General features: G+C 34.0%; 1 protein-coding gene across 3 annotated transcripts in view; it reads left to right on the top strand.

Moving 5' to 3' along the window:
- The window catches only part of LOC123877786 (ABC transporter G family member 20-like), a 70,129-nt gene that overhangs the window by 14,366 nt on the left and 28,062 nt on the right, over nucleotides 1–27,701 (top strand). For 2 of the 3 annotated variants that reach the window (XM_045924677.1, XM_045924678.1), the window contains exons 2-4: nucleotides 22,724–22,883; nucleotides 24,798–24,957; nucleotides 26,407–26,669. In XM_045924677.1, coding sequence (XP_045780633.1) covers nucleotides 22,768–22,883; nucleotides 24,798–24,957; nucleotides 26,407–26,669 — 539 coding nt within the window. In that variant the 5' untranslated portion in view covers nucleotides 22,724–22,767. Of the gene's footprint in view, nucleotides 1–6,058; nucleotides 6,065–22,723; nucleotides 22,884–24,797; nucleotides 24,958–26,406; nucleotides 26,670–27,701 lie in introns of those variants that run through there. The other variant, XM_045924679.1, reaches the window with a different exon arrangement.

The raw sequence follows: 27,701 nt of genomic DNA on the forward strand, positions 1-27,701 counted from the left end.
TAAAAAATGAATTAAAAAAAAAACTTCGCCATCAGCCCTGCTGGCAAGCCCTTACCTAGAAGATGCCTATTCAATCTTGATTTAAAGGTACCCATATTAAAAATGAAGGGGAAAACTGATAGCGGAAGGGCGTTCCATAAGGGCGGCTCATTTGGAGCCGAGATTATACTCCATATCGAACGCGTTTCATCAAATTGCTTGGAATCGTATGCACCCGCATGCTGCAGTAGCTATCCGCATGCACCCGATGGGATGCGAACGCATGCCGTTGGATACAGCAGCATGCTTCCGCATTTTTCGAGCAATCAGATGGTGCCGCGTCGCAGTCAGACAATCTCCATACTCTAGCGTATGGACCGCATCCGATAGTAGTCTGAGTCTATAGAGTTCTAGAGTCTTCTAGAATTTTCAGAAGCGTATGTTACAGGCTTAAGAGTTAAATATTTTGATATTTCCTGAATCTTGTGGTTTCCTATTTTCTCAATAATTTTATTTAAATAGTACGGAAGTACACAGTAATAATGTCACATGGACTTTACTTGTTTTTGAGGTTAATATTGTTATTTTTACGCAAGGCTGTTCGGAATCAAATTCTCGCGTTCACCTTGTGTAATATTATGATCAAAATTGATCAAAGATCATTAATTTCAATTTGTCACATTATCATTGTAGCAAGGTTGAGGACTTTATGAACAAACTAGCCGATGCCCGCGACTTCGCCCGCGTGGATTTGGGTTTTTCGAAATCCCGTGGGAACTCTTTGATTTTCCGGGATAAAAAGTAGCCTATGTGCTAATCCAGGATATTATCTATCTCCATTCCAAATTTCAGCCAAATCCGTCCAGTAGTTTTTGCGTGAAGGAGTAACAAACATACACACACACACACACACACACACACACACATACAAACTTTCGCCTTTATAATATTAGTGTGACTAGCTGATGCCTATTACTTCGGTCGTCATTATTTTCGCAATTACGGGTTTTCCGTATTATCGTACCCTGAAATACGGGGCAACCCGTAAAATACGGGGCATCTGGCAATCACTGCGCCAACATATACAACAAGTAGGTAATACTATTGCCTACTGACCACTTATTAAGTAAACAAAGTCATAACATTAAAGTCAGCTGTCCAGTCCGACGACGACGTATGGGCTATGGCACAATGACCTCATTTTCTTTCTCTTATGCGGATAGCGGTGAGAAAGTGACTTTTGTACTATACGACACTGTCGTATAGAAAGGAATGAGGAGCTGGCAATCAAAACCAAACCAAAAAATGGGGTATCATATGAATGGGCTTTACCTGTACATTCTAAAACAGATTTTCATTTTTTTTTTTTGATTTATCGTGCAAAATATCGACAAGTGTAAATTAAAAATTTATAACACCCCCGACAAGTGAAGGTTACAGTAACTAGAAAAGAGCTGATAATTTTCAAACGGCTGAAGCGATTTTCTTGGATTATAGCTAAGAACAATCTCGATCAAGCCACCTTTCAAACACAAAAAAACTAAATTAAAATCGGTTAATTAGTTTAGGAGCTACGATGCCACAGACAGATACACAGATACACACGTCAAACTTATAACACCCCTCTTTTTGGGTCTGGGGTTAAAAATATATCCGAGCACCTTAGCTTTGGTGCGAAAGTCTGACTCACACTTGGCCAGTTTTTTTTTTCATTTACACATAAGTAGGTAATTTTTTTAAGCCCAGTAAAGTAGTCGTAATCCTATCGGATCCGTCGCTAGAAAATCGCTTTTCCTCTGATTGGCGGCAATACCATGTGCGTATGCATACGCACAATTTGCACTTTCAATTTATAAGCAATATTACCAAATCATTCAAAAGTGCCTAAGGACGTCATGGCGAATATACATTATAAGTACCTATAGTACGCGACAGGTCGAGATGGCTATGCAGAAAGCGATAACGTTTTTCTCCTCGTAAATGTAGTCCAATTTTCATAATTTTTAGAATTTTGTAGATATCATAATAAAGAATTACTATTCACGTACGTTTCAATTTTTGACCTAAAAACTTTCTTGAATACTTTAATTTTTTTTTTAATTTAACTTAACTACAAGTGTAAATTAAAAATTTATAACACCCCCGACAAGTGAAGGTTACAATAACTAGAAAGAGCTAATAACTTTCGAACGGATTAACTGATTTTCTTGGATTATAGCTAAGAACACTCTCGATCAAGCCACCTTTCAAAAAAAAAACTAAATTAAAATCGGTTCATTAGTTTAGGAGCTACGATGCCACTGACAGATACACAGATACACAGACACACGTCAAACTTATAACACCCCTCTTTTTGGGTCGGGGGTTAAAAATACTAGAAGTACCTACAATGGCGAGTGAGGTAAGATCTTAAGATGTACCCACTACATCGTAGATTCTACTCTTAGAATCACACAGAATGTACTAGAATCTTTCTCACGTCAGTAATATAATTTGAATGCACTCTGGCCAATGGTTTCCTCGCGCCTTCTACAGCGGCCCATGTGACGCCGGGGTGACGTCACACTGCCTTATTAACCGACATTATCGACGAGTAGAGGTGGGCCGTTTCGCAGGTAGCACGTGGAAAAATCACGTGAAAAGCCTTTTTACCCGACTGTGGCAAAGCCAAAAGGAAGGGTTATGATTTTAGCAGTCTATGTATGTATGTATGTAGGTTCGTATGTATTTATGTATGTATCTATGTTTGTGTGTCTCCAGATTCAGTGTAATCCACCGTAGTACCTAAATTACTGGGCCGATTTAGACGAATGAGTTGTCAATTGATTCGTTGTAAAGGTTCGTGTGACATAGGCTACATTTTATACGAAATAAATTGACCTAAAATTGACAAAAAAAACTAAATAAAAATTAAATGCACCCTGCCTCGTTACAGTGATTTGGATGATATTTTTGTTTTATAATTTTTATATTTAAGTATTTTTAACATTTGTGAAAATCTGTATTATTACTTTCTGAATAAACTTAATAAAAATTAGTTCATTCGTGTAGGAGCTACGATGCCACAGACAGATACACAAACACACATACACAGATACACACCTCAAACTTATAACTCTTCTTGGGTCGGAGGTTTAAAATTATGTGGTTTAATTGGTCTTTTGAGTTTTAAAATAAGCGCGCGTGCATATTATGGTCATGAACCTGAGATAATACGCTAAAGGGTGTGCGAGCGAGAAAACTCATATCGCTGCTTCTTGTTAGAATTTACAAAGAGAAAATAATATTTATCAGTGAGATCTTGGATTAATGTAACATACATCGATGGTAACAAACGATTGTAATATGTAATTGCGAAAATTGAATAATCACTTTCCGTGAAATATCGCCAGTGAAATCACTGTGAAAAGAAAATGATTTAAAAGTAGCAATAGCACAGCAATAGTGCCCATCTCTACCGACGACGAGGGCAAACTTGGATACCCATTCAATTCTTTTGGCATGTGTCAATGGATTGAGAATCCCAATTAATATGCGGCGGACATGGCTGACGGACTATTTTAAATTGTTACCATAATACGTATATTAATTACTAGATGATGCCCGCGACTTCATCCGCGTAGATTGAGGTTTTTTTTTGACGTGACAACGTCTTATAATTCGATAGAGCCGGCTGCATGCACGAAAACACATGACTCATGCGGCGTTACCTCGCTCTGAGGCGTTCCATGTAAGGCTTGAAATGCAAGCGAGAGCGCGGAACGAGCGACAAAGAAGCACAATCGCCTTTGTTGTCACGTTCAACTATCGTCAGTAAACCGACTTTACAGACAACCAATTTTTTTAAATCCCGTGGGGGAACTCTTTGCTTTTCTGGGATAAAAAGTAGCCTATGTTTCTTCCCCGAAATGTAAGCAGACAGATAGACACACTTTCGCATTTACAATATTAGTATGGATTGTTATAGTGGCAATAGAAATACACATTCTGTAAAACTTGCAACTGTCAACCTTTTACGGTTCACGAGACCGCTCGGCGCTGACAGACGGACGGACGAACGGACAACGGAGGCTAATATTTATAGTAGGGTCATCAGCTACAGAACCCTAAAAACTATTATAATACATTCACAGTTCACACCAACCAAGGTTTGTACAAAATGCCGGAATAAATTAAGTAAACACATTCTTATAATGTCATTTACCTACCTTAATAAATAAAATCTAATTAACTTAAGCATTTAAAGTTCAAACATATCTACGTAAAAAAAGAATCTAGTATTAAAGCAATCCATTATACTAATTAATAGTAATCCATACTCCATAGTCTATACTGTCCATGCTAGTTACTAATAGAGTCTTGGACTGTAGTAATACAAGTGTAAATTAAAAATTTATAACACCCCCCCACAAGTGAAGGTTACAGTAACTTGAAAAGAGCTGATAACAAACGGCTGAACCGATTTTCTGGATTATAGCTAAGAACACTCTCGATCAAGCCACCTTTCAACCAAAAAAAAAAAACGAAATTAAAACCGGTTCATTAGTTTAGGAGCTACGTTGCCACAGACTGATACACAGATACACCCTTCTTTTTGGGTCGGGGGTCAAAAAAAGGGTCTGAGATCTTTTATGAGCACAAATGAAGAAATAGAATGTTTATGATACTCTGAGGTCGCGTAAGAAGGTCGTTTGCCACTTGCCCACAATTTCGCCGGCTCGGCTGTGATGTGACGCAACTGTTCCGGTCATCCGACAGCACGTAACTATTGCGTCAGGGACCGTTGTCCACTGTTGCCGACACATGTTTGCTAATGATGGCTTCATTAATTGATTCAATCCAATGATTTCAAACTTATTTCGTGGTTTAACGACATTTTATATTATTAACTAGCCGATGCCCGCGACTTCGCCCGCGTGGATTTAGTTTTTTCGAAATCCCGTGGGAACCCTTTGATTTTCCGGGATAAAAAGTAGCCTATGTGCTAATCCAGGATATTATCTATCTTCATTCCGAATTTCAGCCAAATCCGTCCAGTAGTTTTTGCGTGAAGGAGTAACAAACATACACACACACACACACACACACACACACACACACACACAAACACATACAAACTTTCGCCTTTATAATATTATAGTGTGATAACGGGTACATACAACGATTAATTTGTTATGTTTAACTGCCGATATTTCGACTCAGTTACATGGGTCGTGGTCGACGGGACTTCAGTGCTACGAGAGATGAAGTTCGAACTGTCATGGGCAGTAACGCTCTGTTTAATGAAAAATAGACAGGCTTTTATTAAAATTAACTCAATTCAAAAGAAATGTCAAAAATTATGTAGACTCTAGACTCTAAGCTTTACACATTAGGAACACTAACTACTCGTTTAAAACTTATACGAGTAGTTTAGATATCGTACTTTTGATATACCTTATGTAAAATGTTTATACGAGTTTGTTTACGGCCCTTGAAATTGAAACTTACCGAAAAGCTTTCGTTGTATTGCCAGTGAAATATTTTCGATAAGGTTCACTTTGTTTTATAATATTATCATGACGCTATATTATTTAAATTAGCATTACTAAAGTACTTTATAATAATTAATTAGCAACTACCTCTGTCTAGTTTAAGGTTAAATTTATAAAGCAATGAAATCCTTAAATGCCTGGAAATAGAACATGCATAAACACATAATATTATATCTCTTGAATTCCTTTTCCTATATGTAACCGTACTTTATTGCTTTTAAACTTTTTGTGAAGTTGAATAACAAAGTAGTTAGGTATAACACATTGGACAACCGCATAATTTAAGACAGACAGATAAATCTGTGTACAGTTCTTGCTTGTGTGGGTACGGAAAGAGTTTTGTGGGACAGACAGACAAACAGGTTTTATATTGATTCGACCTCGTTTCTACAGATTTTGCACGAAGATCTATTGGAAATGGAATTCTTATATATGATTCATTGCCTATAAACCATAGCCATAAACTAAACTAGCGATTTTCTAAAGACAAATTACTACTGTCTTTTTCTATATTTTTCTTAACTGCTTGTTCTGTAACCGTAAAAAAATCGGTCAGGTGCGAGTAGGACTCGCTCACAAAGGGTTCCAAAAATTTTGAATGGTCAAATGTATTATATGAGTGATTACTGAGTGGTTATACATCTAGCACTGGTTCGGAATACCTTTCCTACCGAGAAAAACAGCAAGAGGTAACGTAAAATTACTAAATAGGACCTCCAAAGCTAGGTCACCCACCCGTTCACCGACTTGGGTAAGCGTTGCTTAACGAGTCTAAACAGATGATAAGTTTTTTATAGTTTCTAGAATGATTGTGAGAAACACAAAGACCAAATAATAAGGATATCAAATCTCAACAGAGATTCATAAAAAAATTAAGAAAAAAAATACCAACAGGTTTGGTCGATAGTAGTGTTGAATTGGGGATCCTGTATCAAAATCCATGGGGATTTTGGATCACTCTCGCTAACGCTCGTTCGCTACGCTCACCGTGATACAAAATCCCCATGAATTTTGATACAGGATCCCCAATGTAGGCTACTGTCCACAACAACACATTAAATAAATGGAGTATTCCTAAATCCAAGCAACAATTAATCACTATCAACAGTGAGACAAAATCCTCAATGACTAGTTATTGCGGATCCTATATCATACGCCCGCACCGCACAGTGGATGATATAATACGATGAGTTCGACGAGACTGCGGCATTCATAAGAAATGCGAACGAGCCCATATGCATGATAATTTTACGTCTAAAAGTTTGCTCTCGCATAGTTAACCATTTGATTTGTTGCGCTCAAATTATTTTTGTATATTGATCGTGTTTCTGCTTGATCCGGCATTGCTGTATTCATTAGTATGAATTTCGATCGATTGATTCGAGGCTTGCGCATACTTATAATAGGTTGGATAAAGGTAGACTCTTTAAATGTTTATAGCTCATCAGAAATATATTCGTATTACATTAACGATTGCTTTTCCACATATCGGACATAACATTTTATCCAACGATAAAGCACATTTAGTACACGTTATAGCATGACCACATGGTATATAACACGCAGCTACTTCTTCTACAAGACAAATTTTGCAGCAAAGTGTTTCTTTAATATTTTCAACACATAATATGTTTCTGTCTGCAAAAGAACTTATTATATTGTTATTTACAAATTGTTCAGATACTTTTGATGCACCACAAACATCTTTGCTATCACTTTGTAGGTATGTTTCACCCTTCACAAGTAAAACATAGGGACAGGACGGAAACCAGCGTGCGTGCTCCGACCATGGATGATCTTCGATGCCCCAGTCTTTGAGCCTGCCATCACAAAAGTAACAAATCACGCGATCACTATCTCCTGTATAAAAAAAACCAGCATCAGCCATTTCTTGAGGTTTTTGATTTAAATCTTGAGGCCAGGTATCAAAACTTCGCAATCTTGCGATTTGAGTTGCATAGCGAGGATATTTAGGATATATTAACTCCATTCTGATCTACAAACAATGAATTTTGGATAAAGATTTATTAGTAAAAATATATTATAGCAGATTTCTAGTAAGGTGTGCAAGCTTATCATACATTATTATTTATCGAAAATTAATTCTTTAATGATGAATTTAGACACATTTCCCGCTATTTAAATATATTTCGATTGTTATAAATACTTTGATAAATAGAGATTAATGGACGAAAAAAATACGTACAATGCGTACTAATATAATAAATTCACTGATGCCCCCACGACTTCATCTGCATGGATTTAGGTTTTTAAATCCTGCGGGAACTCTATGATTTTCCGAGATAAAAAGTTGTCTATATCTCTCCAGTTCTTTTACTATACCCACGAAAAATCATGTCGATTCGTTGCTCCGTTGCGACGTGATTGAAGGACGAACCAATAAACAAACAAACAGACACACTTTAGCATTTATAATAAGTATGATTAGTGATGCAAAAAGGCGTCTGTCTAAACTAAAGACTAACGGCTGAATCTTGCCGAAATTTGATACACAGACAATTCACATCTTGGAGACGGATCCAGGATATTTTTTGACGTCGAAAATTAAAGGATTTCCACTCAAGTTTTAAATCAAATTCGCAAGGAAGAAGATTGAAGCATCAAATAGGAGCAAATATTATTAGACCTTTCACAAATTTTATACCTACCTATGGAAAGTAGTAAAATGTATAACCTTTTAACATTTTAACTATCGCGAGTCCGACGCATACCATTCCTTTTACGGTTAGATCTCAATTCACTGCGTAACTATAAACAACAGCGTCTTCCATGCTTCAAAATCGAACACCTATAGCTGATGCGGCAATAATTTATACGTAAGACAGTGTTCATACGAATGTATAAATCTAGTCTGATTACTTTCGCAAATATAAGTTTTATGTTGTGATGATTTAGTGTTTAAAGTTACATGCGCAAATGTTTAAATCTAATTTATTTCAATCCATTTCGTTTATTATGAAAGAGGTTTTAGAATTCGAGCGTATAAATAGGTCGATCCTAAGCGTCACCATTCCTTTCTTTCCGAGTTTTGGATACGACGACAACAACAGTCGAAATAAAGTATGTAAGTATTTTTATTTTATATGTTTATTTTTGAATTAAGCAACTAGGTACCTATTGAATTTTTATTTGGAGTTTTCATGTTGATAGTTACTTAAATTGTTTTTCAGGGCCTCTTCATCTTTCATCAATCCATTTGACGAAGACGAAGACCCCATCGCTTTGGTGCAGCCCCCATCAACATCGAAGTCTCTTAAGAAGAAACGTGAGGTGAAGCGGAAGAAGACGATCAAGAAAAAGGAGGTGACTTCTTCTGCTCCGAAGAATCCGTTCGAATCGAGCGGATCGGAATCTGAACCCGAAACGTCTCCAAATACACCTACGAGTCCATCTGTTAAGCGGAGGAGGTTTATTACCGAATCTGAGGTGAGTTGTCTTATTTATATTTTATTGGATTAAAGCTTTTAAAAGACTTCCCAATAAGAATGTTGTTAGGCAATTGGTCTGTATATAAATTTATGAATATAGTTTGTTAAAGTTATTATTTTGTTAGGGATCATATCCGAAGGGTACCAGTGGGATCCTATTACTAAGCTACCGCTGTCCGCCCGGACGTCTGTCTGTCAGCGGGCTTTATCTCATGAACCATAATAGGTAGAGAGTTGAAATTATCGCAGATGATACTAAATTGAATATTTTTCAATTTCAGGATGAATCTACTAGCAAGCCAGTGCGCGCTGCGAAATTGAGAAGTTTTCTCAGTCGGCGCGTTGCGTCGGGGTATACATCCCAATCAGACCCATCGAAGAAAGGCAGCTACTACTTCGAGCTGCGCGTCTACAACTCTGAAGAAGTGGAGAAACTCGCGAACAATGAGCGTTGGAAGCATGCCATCTGCACACTAAAACTTGCAACTGATTTAAATTCGGTGGTATGGAAGTCCCTCACCAAATTAATTGATGATAGTAAGGCTGAACTAAAAAATATTCAGCCCATTTTATACCCTGCAAATGAAAATAATTTCTAAGATAAATTTTGTAAATTAAATTTTGTAAATCTTAGAAATTATTTTCATAAATAAATTCAAAAAATATTTCATCTGCAACATATTGTATATAATAAGTATGACAATTAAATTACTATCTTTATGTTTGTGCCTGTAAATATTTTTTAACGTGTTTTTTTTTACAGAAATTACAAAGCCTAAACCATACAAAGCCTAGACCATACAAAGCCTAGATCATACAAAGCCTAGACCATACAAAACCTAGACCATACAAAGCCTAGACCATATGAAACTAGAAATATAAAAACTAGAACCATATGAAACTAGAACCATATAAAATTAAATTAACGTGTTTTTTTTTACAGAAATTACAAAGCCTAAACCATACAAAGCCTAGACCATACAAAGCCTAGATCATACAAAGCCTAGACCATACAAAACCTAGACCATACAAAGCCTAGACCATATGAAACTAGAAACATAAAAACTAGAACCATATGAAACTAGAACCATATAAAATTAAATAAAAATGTCTAAATGTTCATATCGAAAGATTTGAAGTTGGGATATTAATAACGTGATACTTACAGCCCTTATACTCTTACTAAGTCTGCACATTGTCTGAAAATAACTAGATTACTTTATTTTAATACAGTCATCTCATAACTATCCAAAATTTAAAATCTAGAACTGAGAAACTAGAACCATACAAACTAGATACTTGACATGTTTGAATGTTGATATCGAAACATCGCATTACTTCCATTCTATTAATAACTGTTTACTGTTTATTAGCCAATAGCTTGATTTATTATTTAGCTGTATTTCCTTACCGATTTTTTATACGCAGAATATTAAAACCAGAACTGAGAAACTAGATACTAAATAGATAAACAAGATAAGCAATTCTATGAAATTGAAAATGTTTTTCTGCAAAGAGTGTAACCTTTATGTTAAAACATCTATATCGTCACATAACAGAACAAATACTCATAAATCTAATAGTTTATTTCAATCTAGATATGAGAATGTGCAAATTATAAAAACGGCTTTTAGAAACAGAATAATCAGTTACAAAGTAAATCCGACCTCTACAACTTTAGTTCCAGAGAGTTTTTTTTCACAAATATTTAAAACCACACGCGAGATCATAAATATATCTCTAAAGAAACACACTGCCATTAAAGTAAATTTCGAGTTATTTGTTTCGTATATTTTACCAAAAAATTTTGAAAAGTCTATTAAATCTTTCAGTACTAAATATGGTATTATAGTCCAAAGTACTGATATTGATAATTTTTTATTACAATGTGCTCAAAAGTTAACTTGCAAATGCGCAGAATTCGAACAGTCAGAATCTGGTTGGACAATTGATTCTATCAGTCATTTGGAGATAAATATTAATAAATATAATCCTCTGAAAGGTGGATCATATTTGGCATTACCATCACATATAAGAAATACAAAATCATGTCTAAATATTCATAATTTCGATGATTGTTGCTTTTTATGGTGCATTGCTGCTAAAATGTATCCTACAAAACTTAATTCCAATAGAGTTTCATCATATCCTCATTATTCATTGCTTTTTGACATAAGAAATATGACATTTCCTCCGGGAATTGAAGATATTAAAACCTTTGAGAAGAACAATCCAACTATTAGTGTAAATGTTTATGGGTTAGAAGCCAATAATACAGTTACAGGTCCTTTGTATGTGACTTTAGCTCGAAAACTTACCCATGTTAATTTATTATATATTACTAAAAATGACAAAGCCCATTACTGTTTGATTAAAGACTTTGGCCGACTTGTGCGAAGGCAATTAACAAAACACAAGTCTAAAATATTTTTATGTGATGAATGTTTTTTATATTTCGCAAATGAACAAAAACTACACAATCACGATTGTGCTAAAAGACAAACTGTACTTCCAGAAGATGGTAGTAAGTTGCATTTTTCAAACTATGAGAGAACTCAAAGAATTCCTATCGTGATATATGGCGATTTTGAGAGCTTGCTTTGTAAATATTCAAACGAAAATAAATCTCTTTATACTGAAGATATACAAACACATGAACCATCTTGTTTCGCTTATTACATATGTTGCCATTCTAAACCTGAGCTTAATGACTTTGTAAGCTATCGCGGACCAAACTGTGGTAAAAAATTTGTTGAAAGCATTACGCGAGATGTAAAAAGATTGCACGGTATTTTAAATACAAATAATCCAATGTTTCCTCTTACTACCGAAGAGTTGACTTCATATAATGAAGCAAAAATTTGCTGCATCTGTAAAACAATGTTTAAAAAATATGATATAATAGTAAAGGATCATGACCATTTTACAGGTAAATACCGAGGCCCTGCTCACAACACTTGTAACATAAATGCAAAAAAATGTACGTTTATACCGATCATTTTTCATAACTTGAGTGGTTATGATTGCCACTTATTTATTAAAGAATTATCAGAAATTACCGGAAAAACGAGCTTGATACCAAAATCTAAAGAAAAATATATATCATTCACAAAATTTTTACCTATTGATAAAACAAATGCTGCTCAACTGAAGTTTATCGATTCATTTAATTTTTTGAGTTCGGGTTTGGATAAACTGGCAAAGAGTCTTCATCCGAATGATTTTCAGCATATGCGTGTATTTATTAAGGATGAACACTTATTAAATTTGGCCTGTAAAAAGGGTGTCTATTGTTATGATTATATGGATGCATGGGAGAAATATAATGAAACAAAGTTACCAAAACATTCGATTTTTTTTAATAAACTCACAGGTGAAAATATTTCCATTGAGGATTACGAACACGCTTTAAAAATATGGAAAACTTTTGGTATAAAAAACTTAGGAGAGTATACAGATTTATACTTACAATGCGATGTCTTATTACTATGCGACGTTTTTGAAAAGTTCAGAAATATGAGTTTAGACTATTATAATTTAGACCCCTGCTATTATGTATCATCTCCATCTTTAAGTTGGGACGCAATGTTGTTATATACTAAAGTTGAGCTTGATTTGATTTCTGATGTGGATATGTATCAGATGTTAGAAAAAGGTATTCGAGGTGGTTTAGCCCAGTGTTCATTGAGATATGCTGAAGCAAACAATAAATATTTACCATCCTACAATAAAAATGAGTCAAGTACGTACTTAATTTATTTAGACTGTGTCAACCTTTACGGTTTTGCTATGATGCAAAAAATGCCAATGCGTGACTTTAAATTTTTAAATGAAAATGAAATTAAAAATTTTGATGTAAGGAACATTTCTAAAAAAAGTCAGTGTGGATATATTCTCGAGGTAGATTTATGTTATCCGGATAATATTCATGATGCTCATTCAGACCTACCATTTGCTGCGGAAAAATATTCTCCTGCTCAAAATCAAAGCAAAAAATTGGTGGCAAATTTATATAATAAACATCGTTTTGTTATTCATTATATGCACTTGCAAGAATGCTTAAAGAATGGTTTATTGCTTTTAAAAATATACAGAGTGCTATCTTTTTATCAGGACAACTTTTTAGAGCCTTATATTTTTTTAAACACAAGTCTCAGACAAAATGCCAAGTCTGATTTTGAGAAAGACTTTTTTAAAAAGCAGAATAATTCTATTTTTGGAAAAACGATAGAAAACAAAAGGAAGCAGGTTGACGTAAAACTAGTAAACGTTTGGAGAGATACTACAAATAATACTAATAAATTGAATGGAGCGGAAAAATATATTAGTGCACCACATTTTCACAGTTTATCAATTTTTTCTGAAAACTTAGTAGCTATTCAATTGAAAAAAACAAAAATTGTCTTAGATCGACCAATATATATTGGATTCACGATTCTTGAACTGTCGAAAACGCATTTGTATCATTTTCATTATTCGGTCATAAAAAGAATCTATGGAAATAATGTTCAGTTATGTTATACGGATACTGATAGTTTACTATATCTTGTAAAAACTGATGATTTTTATGAAGATATGAAAGATAACATTCATTATTTTGATACTAGCAATTTTGAAGATGATAATATTTTTAATATGCCGAAAGCTAATATGAAAATACCTGGATATTTTAAAGACGAAATGGGAGGAGAAATCATTTCTAAATTTGTTGGTTTACGCGCAAAATTATATTGTTTACTTTCTGAGAAAAAAACTATCAGTAAAGCAAAGGGTATCACGAAGCCTGTGACAAAAAAATTAAACTTTGAGAAATATAAGAAAGCCTTATTTTGCAATGAAAATATAAGAGATGATATGTTTGTCATACGATCAAAAAATCATCAGGTTTTTACTCAGAAAATTAATAAATTAGTATTAAATAGTGATGATAATAAAAGGCAAATAATGGAAAATGATTTTAAAACTTTGCCTTGGGGGCATTACAGCACGATTCTTTAGTAAAAATATTATGCTAAGTACCTATGTATTTTACAAATTTTTATGTGTCTAATTTTAATATTAGTTTTAATGGTAATTTAGCATTTAATAAATTTGATTAAGTTTACCACAGTGTTTTATTTCAAATAAAATCACAACATATTTTATATTCCCTTTATTAATTCAACCAATTATTTACATTACTTCATAAACTTAGTACTTAACATAAGATTAACGTATTATAAAAACTTACTACTTAATGGAAAATATTCGGACTACAACTTACTTGCATGATATGAAAATATAAAATATACTTTATACTTTAATTAGAACTCATTTATGCTTTTTATTTTTACAATCGCAAAATAACAATAAAATAATATTAAATTTAACTATTCAGGCACACTTAGCTTTTGTATAATCCTATTAATTAAATCTTCTGTAGCATCCATCATATTGTCATAATTATCACTCACTATGTACTGTACACTCAAATTAGTCTTTGCACTGTTCTCCTGTTCTTTACTATCAATTTCAAGTATTTCAATTTTTATAATGTGGCTTCCCTTTGCTTTATTTTTCCGTATAACAAAAGATGAATCTGGAGCTGGTGAAATCACATGATCTATTTTTGGAAGCTTCTTTTTTAAAGACAATTTATTTTTCTTTTTTATGGTTTTCAAACTGGTGTTATTTTCAAGTGTTTCATTATTTTTTTGCTCACGTAAAGCTTTCAATCTATTCTCTTCTTCTCTTTCTAAAATAGCATCCAAGTCTTGAGCTCCATAAAATGGATTATTCATACTTGTGTTTCTTTCGTCATCCGTGAAATAAAAGTCCGACATGATGCTGTAACAAAATACAAAATTTTATAAATATAACAATAAAACAACATTTATAAAAATATCAATAAACAAATTCTAAAATAGAAAAGAATACAGTCAAAATATTATATAAGTAATTTTTTTCACTAACCAGAAGCGAGTGAGTTCCTTGCGTGAGAAGATCTGGGAATGAAAATTGTTTAGTAACAAATCTATGGAGTCAAGTTTTCAAAACAATTGTATATACTTGTATGACATTCGTCCGCATTATGCAATCTCTAGCGACATGTTAGAACCTGTTTAGTATTAAGTTCTTACGAATTTCAATTTCATACTATTATCACAAGGTTTAAATTAAAATGTATACCTACATTTTAATATAATCATCGACAAATAATAGTGCGCTAGACAAGTGCGAAGTGAAACACGAATGTGATACCTACAAGCAATACCTTAAAATTTAAATCAACTAGCAATAATATGAAGTTATTTAATAAGTTGCATTTTTAAAATTATCATCAATCAGTAATATGAAGTTGATAAAACAGGCTGAATCATTAAAAATAAATTATATAGATGTTGAAACACCACCACCATGCTTTAGCCGACATAGTAAACTTCTACCAAACATAATTCGATGCATAATTTGCGGACCCTCCAACTGTGGGAAAACAAATATTATGATAAACTTATTATTGCACGAAAATGGACTTAAATTCCAAAATGTTTATATTTACTCAAAGTCCACTTTTCAATCTAAATATTGTTTCCTACAAAAAGTTTTTCAAAATACTCCAGATGTTAAATTTATTATGTTCAAAAATAGTGAAGAAGTTATTTCGCCAACTGAAGCCTTAAGAAATTCTATTTTCATTTTTGACGACGTGACTTGTGAAAATCAAGTTAATATTCGAAATTATTTTTCGATGGGCAGACACAAACAAATTGATTGCTTTTACTTGACCCAAACATATTCAAAAATTCCTAAGCAATTAATACGTGACAATGTTAACTTTTTAATTATTTTCAAGCAAGATGATATAAACTTAAAACATATATATAAGGAACATGTTAATTCTGATATGAGCTGGCATGTCTTTAAACAATTGTGTGCAAGTATTTGGAAAGATCCGTTTATGTTTTTATCAATCAACAAAGATTGCGAACTAAATAACGGTCGGTACAGAAAAACATTTGACATATTCGTGAAATTCGACTAACAATTTTACAATTATATACCACATACGAGACACAAATTTAGTCAGTCAAATGAGAGCACTGGTAAGAATACCTACCCATATTTAATTTAAAAATGGAAGCCGTTGTAAAGAAACAATTAATTAAATCAATTGAAACCATCAAAAAGAAAGCAAAACAAATGCGTGAAGAAGAAGATGATTTAGAACTAAAAAGGCGCAAACTTTTTAAATCCATAACGGATCCATTAGAATCCATAGTATTGCAAAAAAAAGAAAATAAAAACAATAGTCACCATGATTTACCAGATACATGTTCACCTTCAACTTCTGATAAAATTAAAAACATAGAAAATGATGATAAAAATTATGTAACACCAAAACCAATAACTTCTACCCAAAATTTTGAAGAAATCGAAGAATTCTATACTCCATCTCCAACGCCTGAAAAAAGCAATGAAATCTATAATTTGAATGTACCTTTTGGTGTACGTAATGAAAATAGTAATTTAATGATTGGAAATACAAAAGTAACATTTTCAGATGGTGATGCTCATAGCAAAAATATGATGGCTAAAATAGGAAATAGATCCTATGAAGTAACCCCAGGTTTGGCAGAATTATTATTTCAGAGTAAACCAGATGTAAAGATTGTATCTGATCAAGATAAATTAGTATATAAAGATATTTTATGCAATACTAGTGCACATAGGAGAGATTATAACCCTACGAATCAGATTAAAGGCGATAAAGGGACAAAATATACTAAAATTGTGAAACCTCTCTTTACTGATAGTGAATTAAAAGAAAAAAAACAAGGTGGTTTTATGCCAACTCTTAAAACTTTGAAAAAAAATACAGATTTCATATACTGGGATGATCCGAATGAGTTAGTAGATAGATTGAAAATTTTAATTGCTTCAAAAGATGCTGGCAACACTAGTCATGACAATGAGATTATATCAATAATTGAAGAACTTAAAGAAGCTGGTATAATAAAATAAGTATATAAAAATAAAACCTGGTTACATTTTTGCTTAGTTCTATAAACACTGTTGAACATGAATGTCAACAAGTTTGGTCATCATGTACACAAGAAACTGAAAATGGATAGCTCTGCCTTAGAAAATATCTTTGATGCTCAACATAAAATCATCAAACATGTTGGTACACCCATTGACCCAAACGACTGTGCTACTAAACTATATGTTGACAAATTCTTAGATGGGCTCTATATACGATTAAAAACAGTAGAGGAAACATTGTTGCAGTTAAAATCAGAAATAAATAGTCTAAAAAGGAATATAGAAGGTGTAAGTCGTAAATTCAAAAAATGAGCAAAGATAGTGTAGTAAATGAAATACATAAAAATGTTACGAAAAATTTTCCTCGAAGACATGTTATACTTAAAGACATTGATGATGTATGGCAGGCCGATTTAGTTGATATGCAATCATTCTCAAAAGATAATTCACAATATAAATATATTTTAACAGTCATCGATGCTTTTTCAAAGTATGCATGGGCATATCCGCTTAAACTTAAAAATAAAGAAACTGTGACTGAAGCATTTAGTAAGTTACTAGAAAAAGGTCGTGTTCCCAAAAATCTACAAACTGATTTAGGAACAGAATTTTATAATAGTTGTTTCAAAAAATTATTACAAAAATACGGTATAAATCATTATTCCACTTATTCCACTAAAAAGGCGTCAATAGTAGAAAGATTTATAAGAACGTTGAAAACTAAAATGTACAAGCAATTTAGCTTGCAAGGGAATTACAAATGGAATGATGGAACCCTCGAGCACATCATGAAAAAATATAACTCCACATTTCACAGAACAATTGGTACAGCTCCAGATAAAGTTAATGAAAAGAATAAACAAAATATACTAAAAAGATACAGACTACTACAATTATCAGCACCATCGCAGAAACGTTCAAAATTCAAAATTGGAGATTATGTAAGAATAAGCAAATACAAAGGAACTTTTGACAAAGGATATACTCCCAACTGGTCAACTGAAATTTTTAATATAGCTCAAGTTCAAAACACTCATCCAATTACTTACCTTCTAAAAGATGCAAGACAGCGACCTATTTTAGGATCATTCTATACTGAAGAATTACAAAAAACAAAACATCCTGATATATATCTTATTGAAAAGGTTTTAAAAACAAAAGGAAATAAATTATATGTCAAATGGTTAGGTCTGCCGCCTAGTGAAAACAGTTGGATAGATAAACTAAATCTTTTATAAACACATTTTATGTTAACAACTTTCAGTCTCTTATTATCTACGATACTGAGCAGAGTTCTCTTTTATTAAAAATGGAGAAACAACCATCCAAGCGTAAAATGACTTTGAGAAGAAAATCTAACAATTTGAAAACAAGTAATTCTGGTGCTGGTTTTAAGAAAAGCTTTAAGGATATTGTATCTCGCGCGAAAAAACATATCCATAAATTGAAACCTAAATGCAAAAAAGCTGCAATCGAATTAGCTCTTGCTGCTGCTAAGGAATTAGCAGCGACATCTTCAGTTAATGTACCGCGTATAATACCCATACCAAAGACAGGTGGGGTTTTGCCACTAGTCCCCATATTTGCAGGATTGTCTGCCGCGGGCAGCTTAGCGGGTGGTACTGCTAGTATAGTGAAAGCAGTCAATGCTATTAATTTAATGAAAAAAAAATTTCAAGAACTAAAGAGACATAACGAGAAGATGGAAACATTGTGTATCGGAAAAGGATTATTTATAAAGCCCTATGGTAATGGTTTGGGAATATACACAGCAAAGGAAAAAAACTGATTCGGCGGCTACCTAATCGTGCTCTAAGTAACTTGGATATTCTAAAAATTTCAAAAAATATTCCTTATTTCAGAGGTGTATTTATGAGAAATGAACTTCCAAAATATCCTTTTAAAAAAGAGTGTGGTATCATCAACTTAGATAGCTCTCAAAATCCTGGAACTCATTGGGTAGCCTATGCAAAAATAAATAATTACATTGAATACTTTGATAGTTATGGTAATTTGAAACCGCCTAAAGAATTTGTAAAATATGTGGGAGCGAATATTAATTATAATTATGACAATTATCAAGGATCTAATTCTTATAACTGTGGCCATCTATGTATCAAATTTCTTATTAATTTTTGGAATAAAAATTGAAAATAAATAGATGATACAAAAATATGTAAGCTCATTTAACCATCATGTCTATTACACTCACGATCGTGGGTGAAAAATCTATTCTAGAATCATTTTACGCCCCTCCTCTTATTTTGGAAGACGAATATGAGTGTGGCTTAGTATATTTTTCTGCATTTAATTCAATTCCAAATGTAGACTATAATAATAATGTGTTTGAATATGGAGAAGAGAAAAAAAGAATTCTTATTCAACCAGGTGCTTACGATTTACAAGATTTGTATGAATACCTAAAAGAAAGAGTTGAAAATTGTGAATTACAAATAAAATCTAACATCAATACAATGACATGCTCTTTGTACTGTACTGAAACTATAAACTTTAATTCAGAAAATAGTATTGGACCTATGCTAGGTTTTTCTAACGAAAAACTAAAAGCAAATAAATGGCATGAATCTACAGAATCCGTTAACATTCTACCACTGTCTGTCATAAGGATCGAATGTGATCTTGTACAGAGTTCGTACACTAACGGTTCTCCTTCACATATTATTTATGAGTTTGTGCCAAACATTCCTCCAGGTCATAGATTTATAGAATCTCCAAGTAATGTGATATATTTTCCGGTCAAAAGAAAGATAATTTCATCAATAACAATAAAAATTTTGGATTTGGAAGGCAATAATATAAATTTTAAGGGCGAAACTATTGTTTTGTGTCTTCATTTGAAAAAGTCAAAATGATCGTATTTAACAAAAGTAATTATTATAAAGAGTATAACCCAACTATTAAGAAAGTTATTACCAAGGAAAGTGTAAAACAAAGAAGACGTGTTAGAGTATATAAAAAAATTCATCAGAGTAATAAACAATTTCTTAAAGCCCTCGGCTTCAAAGTATGAGCCTCCTTCAGATCAACGAATTACCTGAATTCGATAACTCTATCGAGAGTTATGAGGTTCATACATATAATCCATACAATAACAGTTTCAATGAAAATGATGAAATTCGGATACCTATTCACCAGCAAGATATTTACGTGTTACCATCAGCCAGTTCCATTTACATTGAAGGAAAAGTTTCGGTGACTCATAAAGATCAAGCTGGCAAAGTTCAAAAGAAAAGTGTTGACTTCAGTAATAATGCAATTGCATTTCTTTTTCAAGATATCCGATACGAAATGAATGGTGTTGAAATCGATCGTATTAGAAATGCTGGAATAACTACAACCATAAAATCTTTCATTTCAATGAATAGCGGTGACAGTAAAGCGGCTGCTGCTTGGGGTTGGAATATAGACGGATTTAAAAATCAAAATGGAAATTTTAATGCTTTGATACCCTTAAATAAGATTTTAGGTTTTGCTGAAGACTACAATAAAATAATAATAAACTGTAAACATGAACTCATACTTAACAGAGGTAGTACTAACATAAATAGTGTTGTCATGGGTAGCGATGATATTGTAGACATTGATATACAGAGAATCCAATGGCGAGTACCACATATTAAAGTATCAGATCAGCAAAGATTAATACTTTTAAGGAAATTAGAAAAAGATAATCCCGTACAAATAGCATTTAGAAATTGGGATTTGTATGAATATCCATTATTGCCAAAAACTACCAAACATTCATGGGCGTTAAAGACTGCTTCTCAATTAGAAAAACCTCGATATGTTATATTTGGTTTGCAAACTAATAGAAAAAATGTTAAAAACAGAGACAGCACAATATTCGATCATTGTACATTAACCAATGTCACATTATTCCTGAATTCCCACTATTATCCGTATGATGCTTTAAATCTCAAGTTTGAGGAAAATAAATACAGTATATTATACGACATGTACACCAAGTTTCGTCAGTCGTTTTACAACCTTCCTATTGATCCACTGCTTGATCTTCATACATTTAAAGAAATAGCGCCTTTATTTGTCATAGATTGTTCCAGACAAAATGAAAATTTAAAAACTGGTCCAGTTGATGTTCGTCTGGAAATAGAAACGTCTCAGGAAATTCCAAGCAATACCAGCGCTTACTGTTTAATCATAAACGATCGTCTTGTGGAGTATAGGCCGCTGAGTAACATTGTTCGAAAACTATCATGAAAATTATTGTGGACGTTCAAGGTTTTAAAAATGATCAAAATTACTTTCTGCCTAAAGAGATTGCTATAGTGTATAGTGATCGAGTTCAAGTTTTGTTAATAAAACCACCATATCCCTATGAATGGCTAACAGACACAGAAAAGAAACAAGTTAAATGGATTGAAAAGAATAGAAAAATATTATGGAGCGAGGGAATCGTGCCTTACGAGACCTATAAATACCATCTAATAGATATTTTAAAAAATAATGATATTTATTGTAAAGGCCTTGAAAAGCAGTTATGGTTAAAAGATATATTAAGTAATCCTAACGTACATAATTTAGAAGATAAAGGATGTCCTCGTTTATTAACATTGTATGAGTTGTATAATTCACATTCTGACATATATAGTTGTGTTTATCATCCGACCATCTGTGCGCTGAAAAATGTAACTTGTTTAAAAAAGTGGTGTATGAATAATAAAGTTTTAGATGATTAAATATGCTTGTTTAATTTCCATATACCTGCTTCTTTTATTTAATTTACTGATTATACTCGTATTGAAAACACAATATTTGGTGTAGGTTGTTATAGCCAAATAGTTGTTTTTCATGTTGTAAAAATATTACATTTGAAGAGTAATTTTAAAATTCAAGGTTTCTTAGTACCTATCTAGTTTTATCAACATATTTGCTCGTGCAAATAGAATGAATATTTCGTTCTTAAACCATGTGAATAGTTTGTTCAAAATACGGATAGTTGATTAATTTTTGCTTGGATTTAGCTACACTCCATTTATTTAATGTGTTGTTGAGGACAGTAGTTTAGAATTGGGGAATTCTGTATCAAAATTGGTGGCGATTTTGGATCACGGCGAGCGAAGCGAGCGAGCGTAGCGAGAGTGATCCAAAATCCCCACCAATTTTGATACAGAATCCCCAATTCAACACTACTGTCGATGTTCCCATCAATTTCGTAATCATGACTACACGATCTTATGGGGTCATTATGATACGACCATAAAACGACCATTATAGCTACTTTTAAGTAATTAATGGCCCGAAACCTAGAGCCTATTTGTTAGGGTTCCGTTGGAACCGTCCAGATCCCTAACAAATTCTCTAATTACCTATTACTAAGCCTCCGCTGTCCCTCCGATCGTCAGTCTGTAATAGGTAGAGAGTTGAAATTTTTACAGAATGTGTATTTCTATTGCCGCTATAACAACAAATAAAAATTTCAAAATGGCCGCCATGTAAATTTAAAAAAAAAAATTCTCCGACGGATCCTATTACTAAAACTCCGCTATCCGTACGTCTACAGCAAATAATAAAAATGTCAAAATGGCCGCCACAAAATTTAAAAAACCTAAAGTGTTATTTCTTGTACGATGGTACGGAACCCTTCATGTGTGAATCCGACTCGCACTTGACGTTTTTTTAGAGCATCCGCTGTATGATTTTGAACTCATTCTGAGCCGATTAATTATTTTAAGTAACACAATTTTTCCTTTGTTCCAGAAAAAGTGAATAATGTGCGCGTAGTGAGTGACAGACCTTACAAGATGGCGGCCCCGGCCGTGGTGGTCAAGCGGGCTTACAAGTACTACGGGAAGCAGGACAAGCAGGACTTCAAATGTGTCCTACAGTACTTGGACATGACTGTCGAAAAGGGTATTATGTAAGTAAAATCTACATCTAAATAAAAAAGAAAAAGATGGCTGACTGACTGACTGATTGAACGCAAAGCTCAAACTACAAGATGGATCGGGCTGAGGCATGCGGATAGCTTTTATGACGTAGAAATGCGCTAAAAGTGGATTCTTGTAAATTCAACCTCTAGGGTTGTAAAATAGGGGTGCTTTTTTAAAAATTCAGATACAAGTTAGCCCTTGACTGCAATCTCACCTAGTGGTAAGTGATGATGCAGTCTAAGGATTTAGGTTTTTCGAAATCCCGTGGGAACCCATGGATTTTCCGGGATAAAAAGTAACCTATGTGCTAATCCAGGATATTATATATCTCCATTAAAAATTTCAGCCAAATCCGTCAAGTGGTTTTTGCGTGAAGGATTAACAAACATACACACAAACTTTCGCCTTTATAATATTAGAGTGAATTTCATGATGACTATTTTGAGTATTTTGATTTTTATTGTCATTTGTTGTTATAGTGTAGAATACACATTCTGTGACAACTCTCTATCTAATACGTATCATGAGGTAGGTACAGCCAGCTGACAGACAGACAGACGCACACGCACGAACAACGGAGGCATAGTAATAGAATAGGTTTCCGTTGGCACCCTTTGTGTAACAAGAGTGAATAGGCACCTTCTAGGTAAACGCGTCCCATCTTAGACCACATCATCACTTTCCATCAGGTGTGATTGTGGTCAAGCGCTTACCTATAGTCAATAAAAAAAAGGAATCCTAAAAACGAACTGAATTAATTTTTAAAGTCAGCACCTATTTAGCGGAACGCATGACGTTGGTTTCTTAATTAAATCACGAAACCTGTTATCCAAATTATACCAGTTTTGCCTGCATTAGTTTTTTTTGTGAAACTTCCAAGTCAACAATTTTTTTCTTGAAAAAATTAGTTTTTTTAACCCCCGACCCAAAAAGAGGGGCGTTATAAGTTTGACGTATGTATCTGTGTATCTGTCTGTGGCATCGTAGCTCCTAAACTGATGAACCGTTTTTAATTTAGTTTTTTTTTTTGTTTGAAAGGTGGCTTGATCGAGAGTGTTTTTAGCTACAATCGAAGAAAATCGTTTCAGCCGTTTGAAAGTTATCAGCTCTTTTCTAGTTACTGTAACCTTCACTTGTCGGGGGTGTTATAAATTTTTAATTTACAGTTGTAGGTTCCGCACTCAAAGGATAAAATTACTATCAGTCCGTCTGTGCAGGTCACAACAACATAGTGAACTGTAAGCATATTAGAATAAACTAAGGACAGTTATTGGACTGTGATTTAGAAATTATTTATTACTAGCTGTGCCCGCAACTTCGTTCGCGTGGAATACTCTGTACGTTAAAAATGTTCGCCGTGATTCTTTAAATTGACATAACTTTTTTATTTATGAACCGATTGACATGAAATAAACACTAAATGTTAAGTGAAGCTTACTACAATATATTAGTGAAAACCGTATCTAAATCGAATAAGCCGTTTCTGATATTAGCGTGCACAAACACACAGACAAACAGACAAAAAAATAATAAAATATCGGCATCGATATAATAACAACCCCTGCTACTTTTTTTTATATATTTCCATTGTACAGACACCACTTTTCTACAATTTTATTATATGTATAGATTAGCACATAGGCTAGATGGTAGTAGCAATAAAGCTGCCATTATATAATGGAGCTTTATGGTAAGGAAAAAAAAAGTCCGTCTGTATGTCACTGACCTCCAACTTCTAACGCTACTTGTAATAAATTATATCTGCTAACGCGTGGACCGAGAAAGTCAATGACCTGAAATATGCAAACATGCAAATTTCTCTTTGCAAACTTTGCAAATTTTTTCTTACCCTGGCTTGTGCAGTGCTTGTGTACCGTACCAATGACCTTGAATTTTTTTAGATACGGCCTCCTAGGTCCTTCCGGTTGTGGCAAGACAACACTCCTCTCCTGCATAGTCGGGAGACGGAAACTGGACAGTGGGGAAGTGTGGGTGTTGGGGGGGAAACCGGGAGAGAAGGGCAGTGGAGTCCCAGGACCGAGAGTCGGGTATATGCCTCAGGTGAGATTACCCTATATCTGCTTACAGGGTGTAAGAATAAGAAATGTTTATTTGCTGGAATATGGTATATAATTTACATTGGTCTCAAATATTAGGTAAAATCGCTTATTCTGCCAAGCAGTGAAGCTCACTGGCGTGCAGCTCATAGGGATATAAAAGTATTGCCAACCCTAGTTGTACTAAATCAACACTTATTTTCCATTATGACCTGCCAGAAAATAAGTTCATACCTTATGCTTACCCTGGCTTCAAACTCTGTTTTTGCATGGCGTGCAAAATTTATTGAATTTATTTAGTCCAGCATCATAATATTATGCCATCATGTAAAAATTAAATTATTATTCTATGCATACAATTTGTCATTAGGCAGTCACATATCCTGCCAATATGTAATGTATATATGCAAGGTGAAATTTTAGTGGTTTAAAGGCCTTGGCTAAATGTATCGTCTTGAGCAGTACCTACTATGCAATCCAGTCATCGGTCCAACGCTTAGAATAAGTCCAACGCTTTTCTTAATAAATATAGAGAATTGAAACTTTGTGACTATATTCGGCTTGTTTCGAGATTTTAGTCGAGATGTTCTCCAAGTCTAAAGAAGAGTTTTTCGAAAGATTGTCGCTTATGATCAATAAGCAAATAAGGTTCGATATTTTCTCTTAACTTACCTATTCAAATTCACTTCACTTCAAATTTTGCCATTGCAGCAGGTATGGGCAGCTTTAAAAATCATTCGTTTCATGTCTTAACCTTGAAGGGGTTTGGAATTAAAATTAAAATAACACTATCGAGATTCAGAATATTATTATGACTTTGAAAAGTTTATAAAAGTTGTTGGCCTTCGGCTTTCCGAACGTTTTTTTTTTTTCTATTTTCGTGTAATATTGTATTGACTTTTAAGTAGAATAATTAAAAATTATACTTAAGTAGGTACTCGTATGTTTGTTTATAGTAGGGACACGAATTAATTCCCCTAATTAAACAAGGAACAACTAGTTTAATTCGCTATAATTCCCCAAAACTGACAAAGTCTGGTACAACGTGCAACATGCGAAATTCACGCTCACAATCTCACTGCTAATGCAGACAAAAATCGGTCAAGTGTGATCGGTAAAAGCATTTTTCGTGAACACATTTTTTTGTGATAATACCTCAAATTCACGGTTTTTGGATTTGTTTCCTTCTTGTGCTATAAGTCCTACCTATCTGCCTTTCATGATTTTAGGTCAACGGGAAGCACACTATAGGTTTCTTGACAGACAGACAGACAAAAAAGTGATCCGTATATAAGGGTGTAAGATAAGGGTTCCGTTTTTCGTTTTGAGGTACGGAACCCTAAAAACGATAGACAGGTTTTCTTGACAGACACGACAGACGGACAGACAGACAACAAAGTGATCCTATAAGGGTTCCTTTAAATAGTTAAATAATCTTTTTCTTTGAACCCAGGACATCGCCCTGGTAGCGGAGTTCACAGTACGAGATGCAGTGTACTACTTCGGCAGAATCTACGGCATGAAGATGAAGAAACTGGCAGAACAGTTCGACTTCCTCACTAATCTTCTAGAACTGCCCAGTGGCGGGCGGTTAATAAAGTCCTTATCTGGAGGGCAGCAGAGGCGAGTTTCCCTTGCTGCGGCGTTGGTTCATGAACCAGAACTGCTGATATTGGATGAACCGACCGTTGGATTGGACCCAGTGCTCAGAGAACGGTGAGTCTTTGAGTCATTTTTTTATATAGCCATAATATAAGCTATGCTAATCTCATGATTAGCATATGGCTTATATTATGGCAAATTGGAGGGGAAAGGGGAGTATTAGTCATCCAATACTCCCCTTTCCCCTCCAATTAAGCGTAAAGCTTGTGCCAGGAGTGGGTACGACAATAGTGCAACAGGTGAGGTTTGAACGGCCGACCGTTCGAAATTTAGTCCGCTCCTCAACCGTTGAGCTATCGAGGCTCTATTTCCTTTAAAAATCCGGTAAGTTCGAGTTGGATTCGCAAACGAAAGGTCTCTTACCGTATAAGAAATAGCACTTTTTAATTTAGGTTTTTAACCATAAATTCTCGGTTTTAGGCCTTTAAGAGTTATACTTATAATGATTAAAAATAACTAAAATTCTCTACAAACTAAGTCAGATGGCAATGTAAATAGCAAAACCAAATATTAGAAGTGTAAACTAAGGCACAAACTACGAATAGTTTCCTAGGATAGCGGTTCTGGCGAATGTACCTACCTAGTCAATGTAACGTTGTACTCAAAGTTCATAGATCTCTTGAAAGCTTGGTTTAGTTGGCTCGAGAGCGTTTTTGACACGTTGCTTGTCCACCTCAACACCTTGTATGGCGATGTGCCAAAGGGGCAGCTTTTGGCCAGACAAATTCTAAAAAACCGGCCAAGTGCGAGTCAGACTCGCGCTCTGAGGGTTCCGTACTCGGGTATTTTTTCAAATAATCAGAAAATATTATACATAAAAATAAATAGAAATCTGTTTAGAAACAATCTGTTTGTTCACAAATTAGCGGTTTTTAGATTTATTCCTGTACTTGTGCTATAAGACCTACCTACATGCCAAATTTCATGATTCTTGGTCAACGGGAAGTACCCTATAGGTTTCTTGACAGACACGACGGACGGACGGACGGACGGACGGACGGACAGACAGACAGACCGGAAATAGGCCTCTTGTAGAGTTTTCCACACGCCACGGAAATACCGCTTGAATCCAGTGGCTGCCTGCTA

This window comes from Maniola jurtina, chromosome 24 (genome assembly GCF_905333055.1).
Source record: "Maniola jurtina chromosome 24, ilManJurt1.1, whole genome shotgun sequence".
Taxonomy (NCBI): Eukaryota; Metazoa; Arthropoda; class Insecta; order Lepidoptera; family Nymphalidae; genus Maniola; species Maniola jurtina.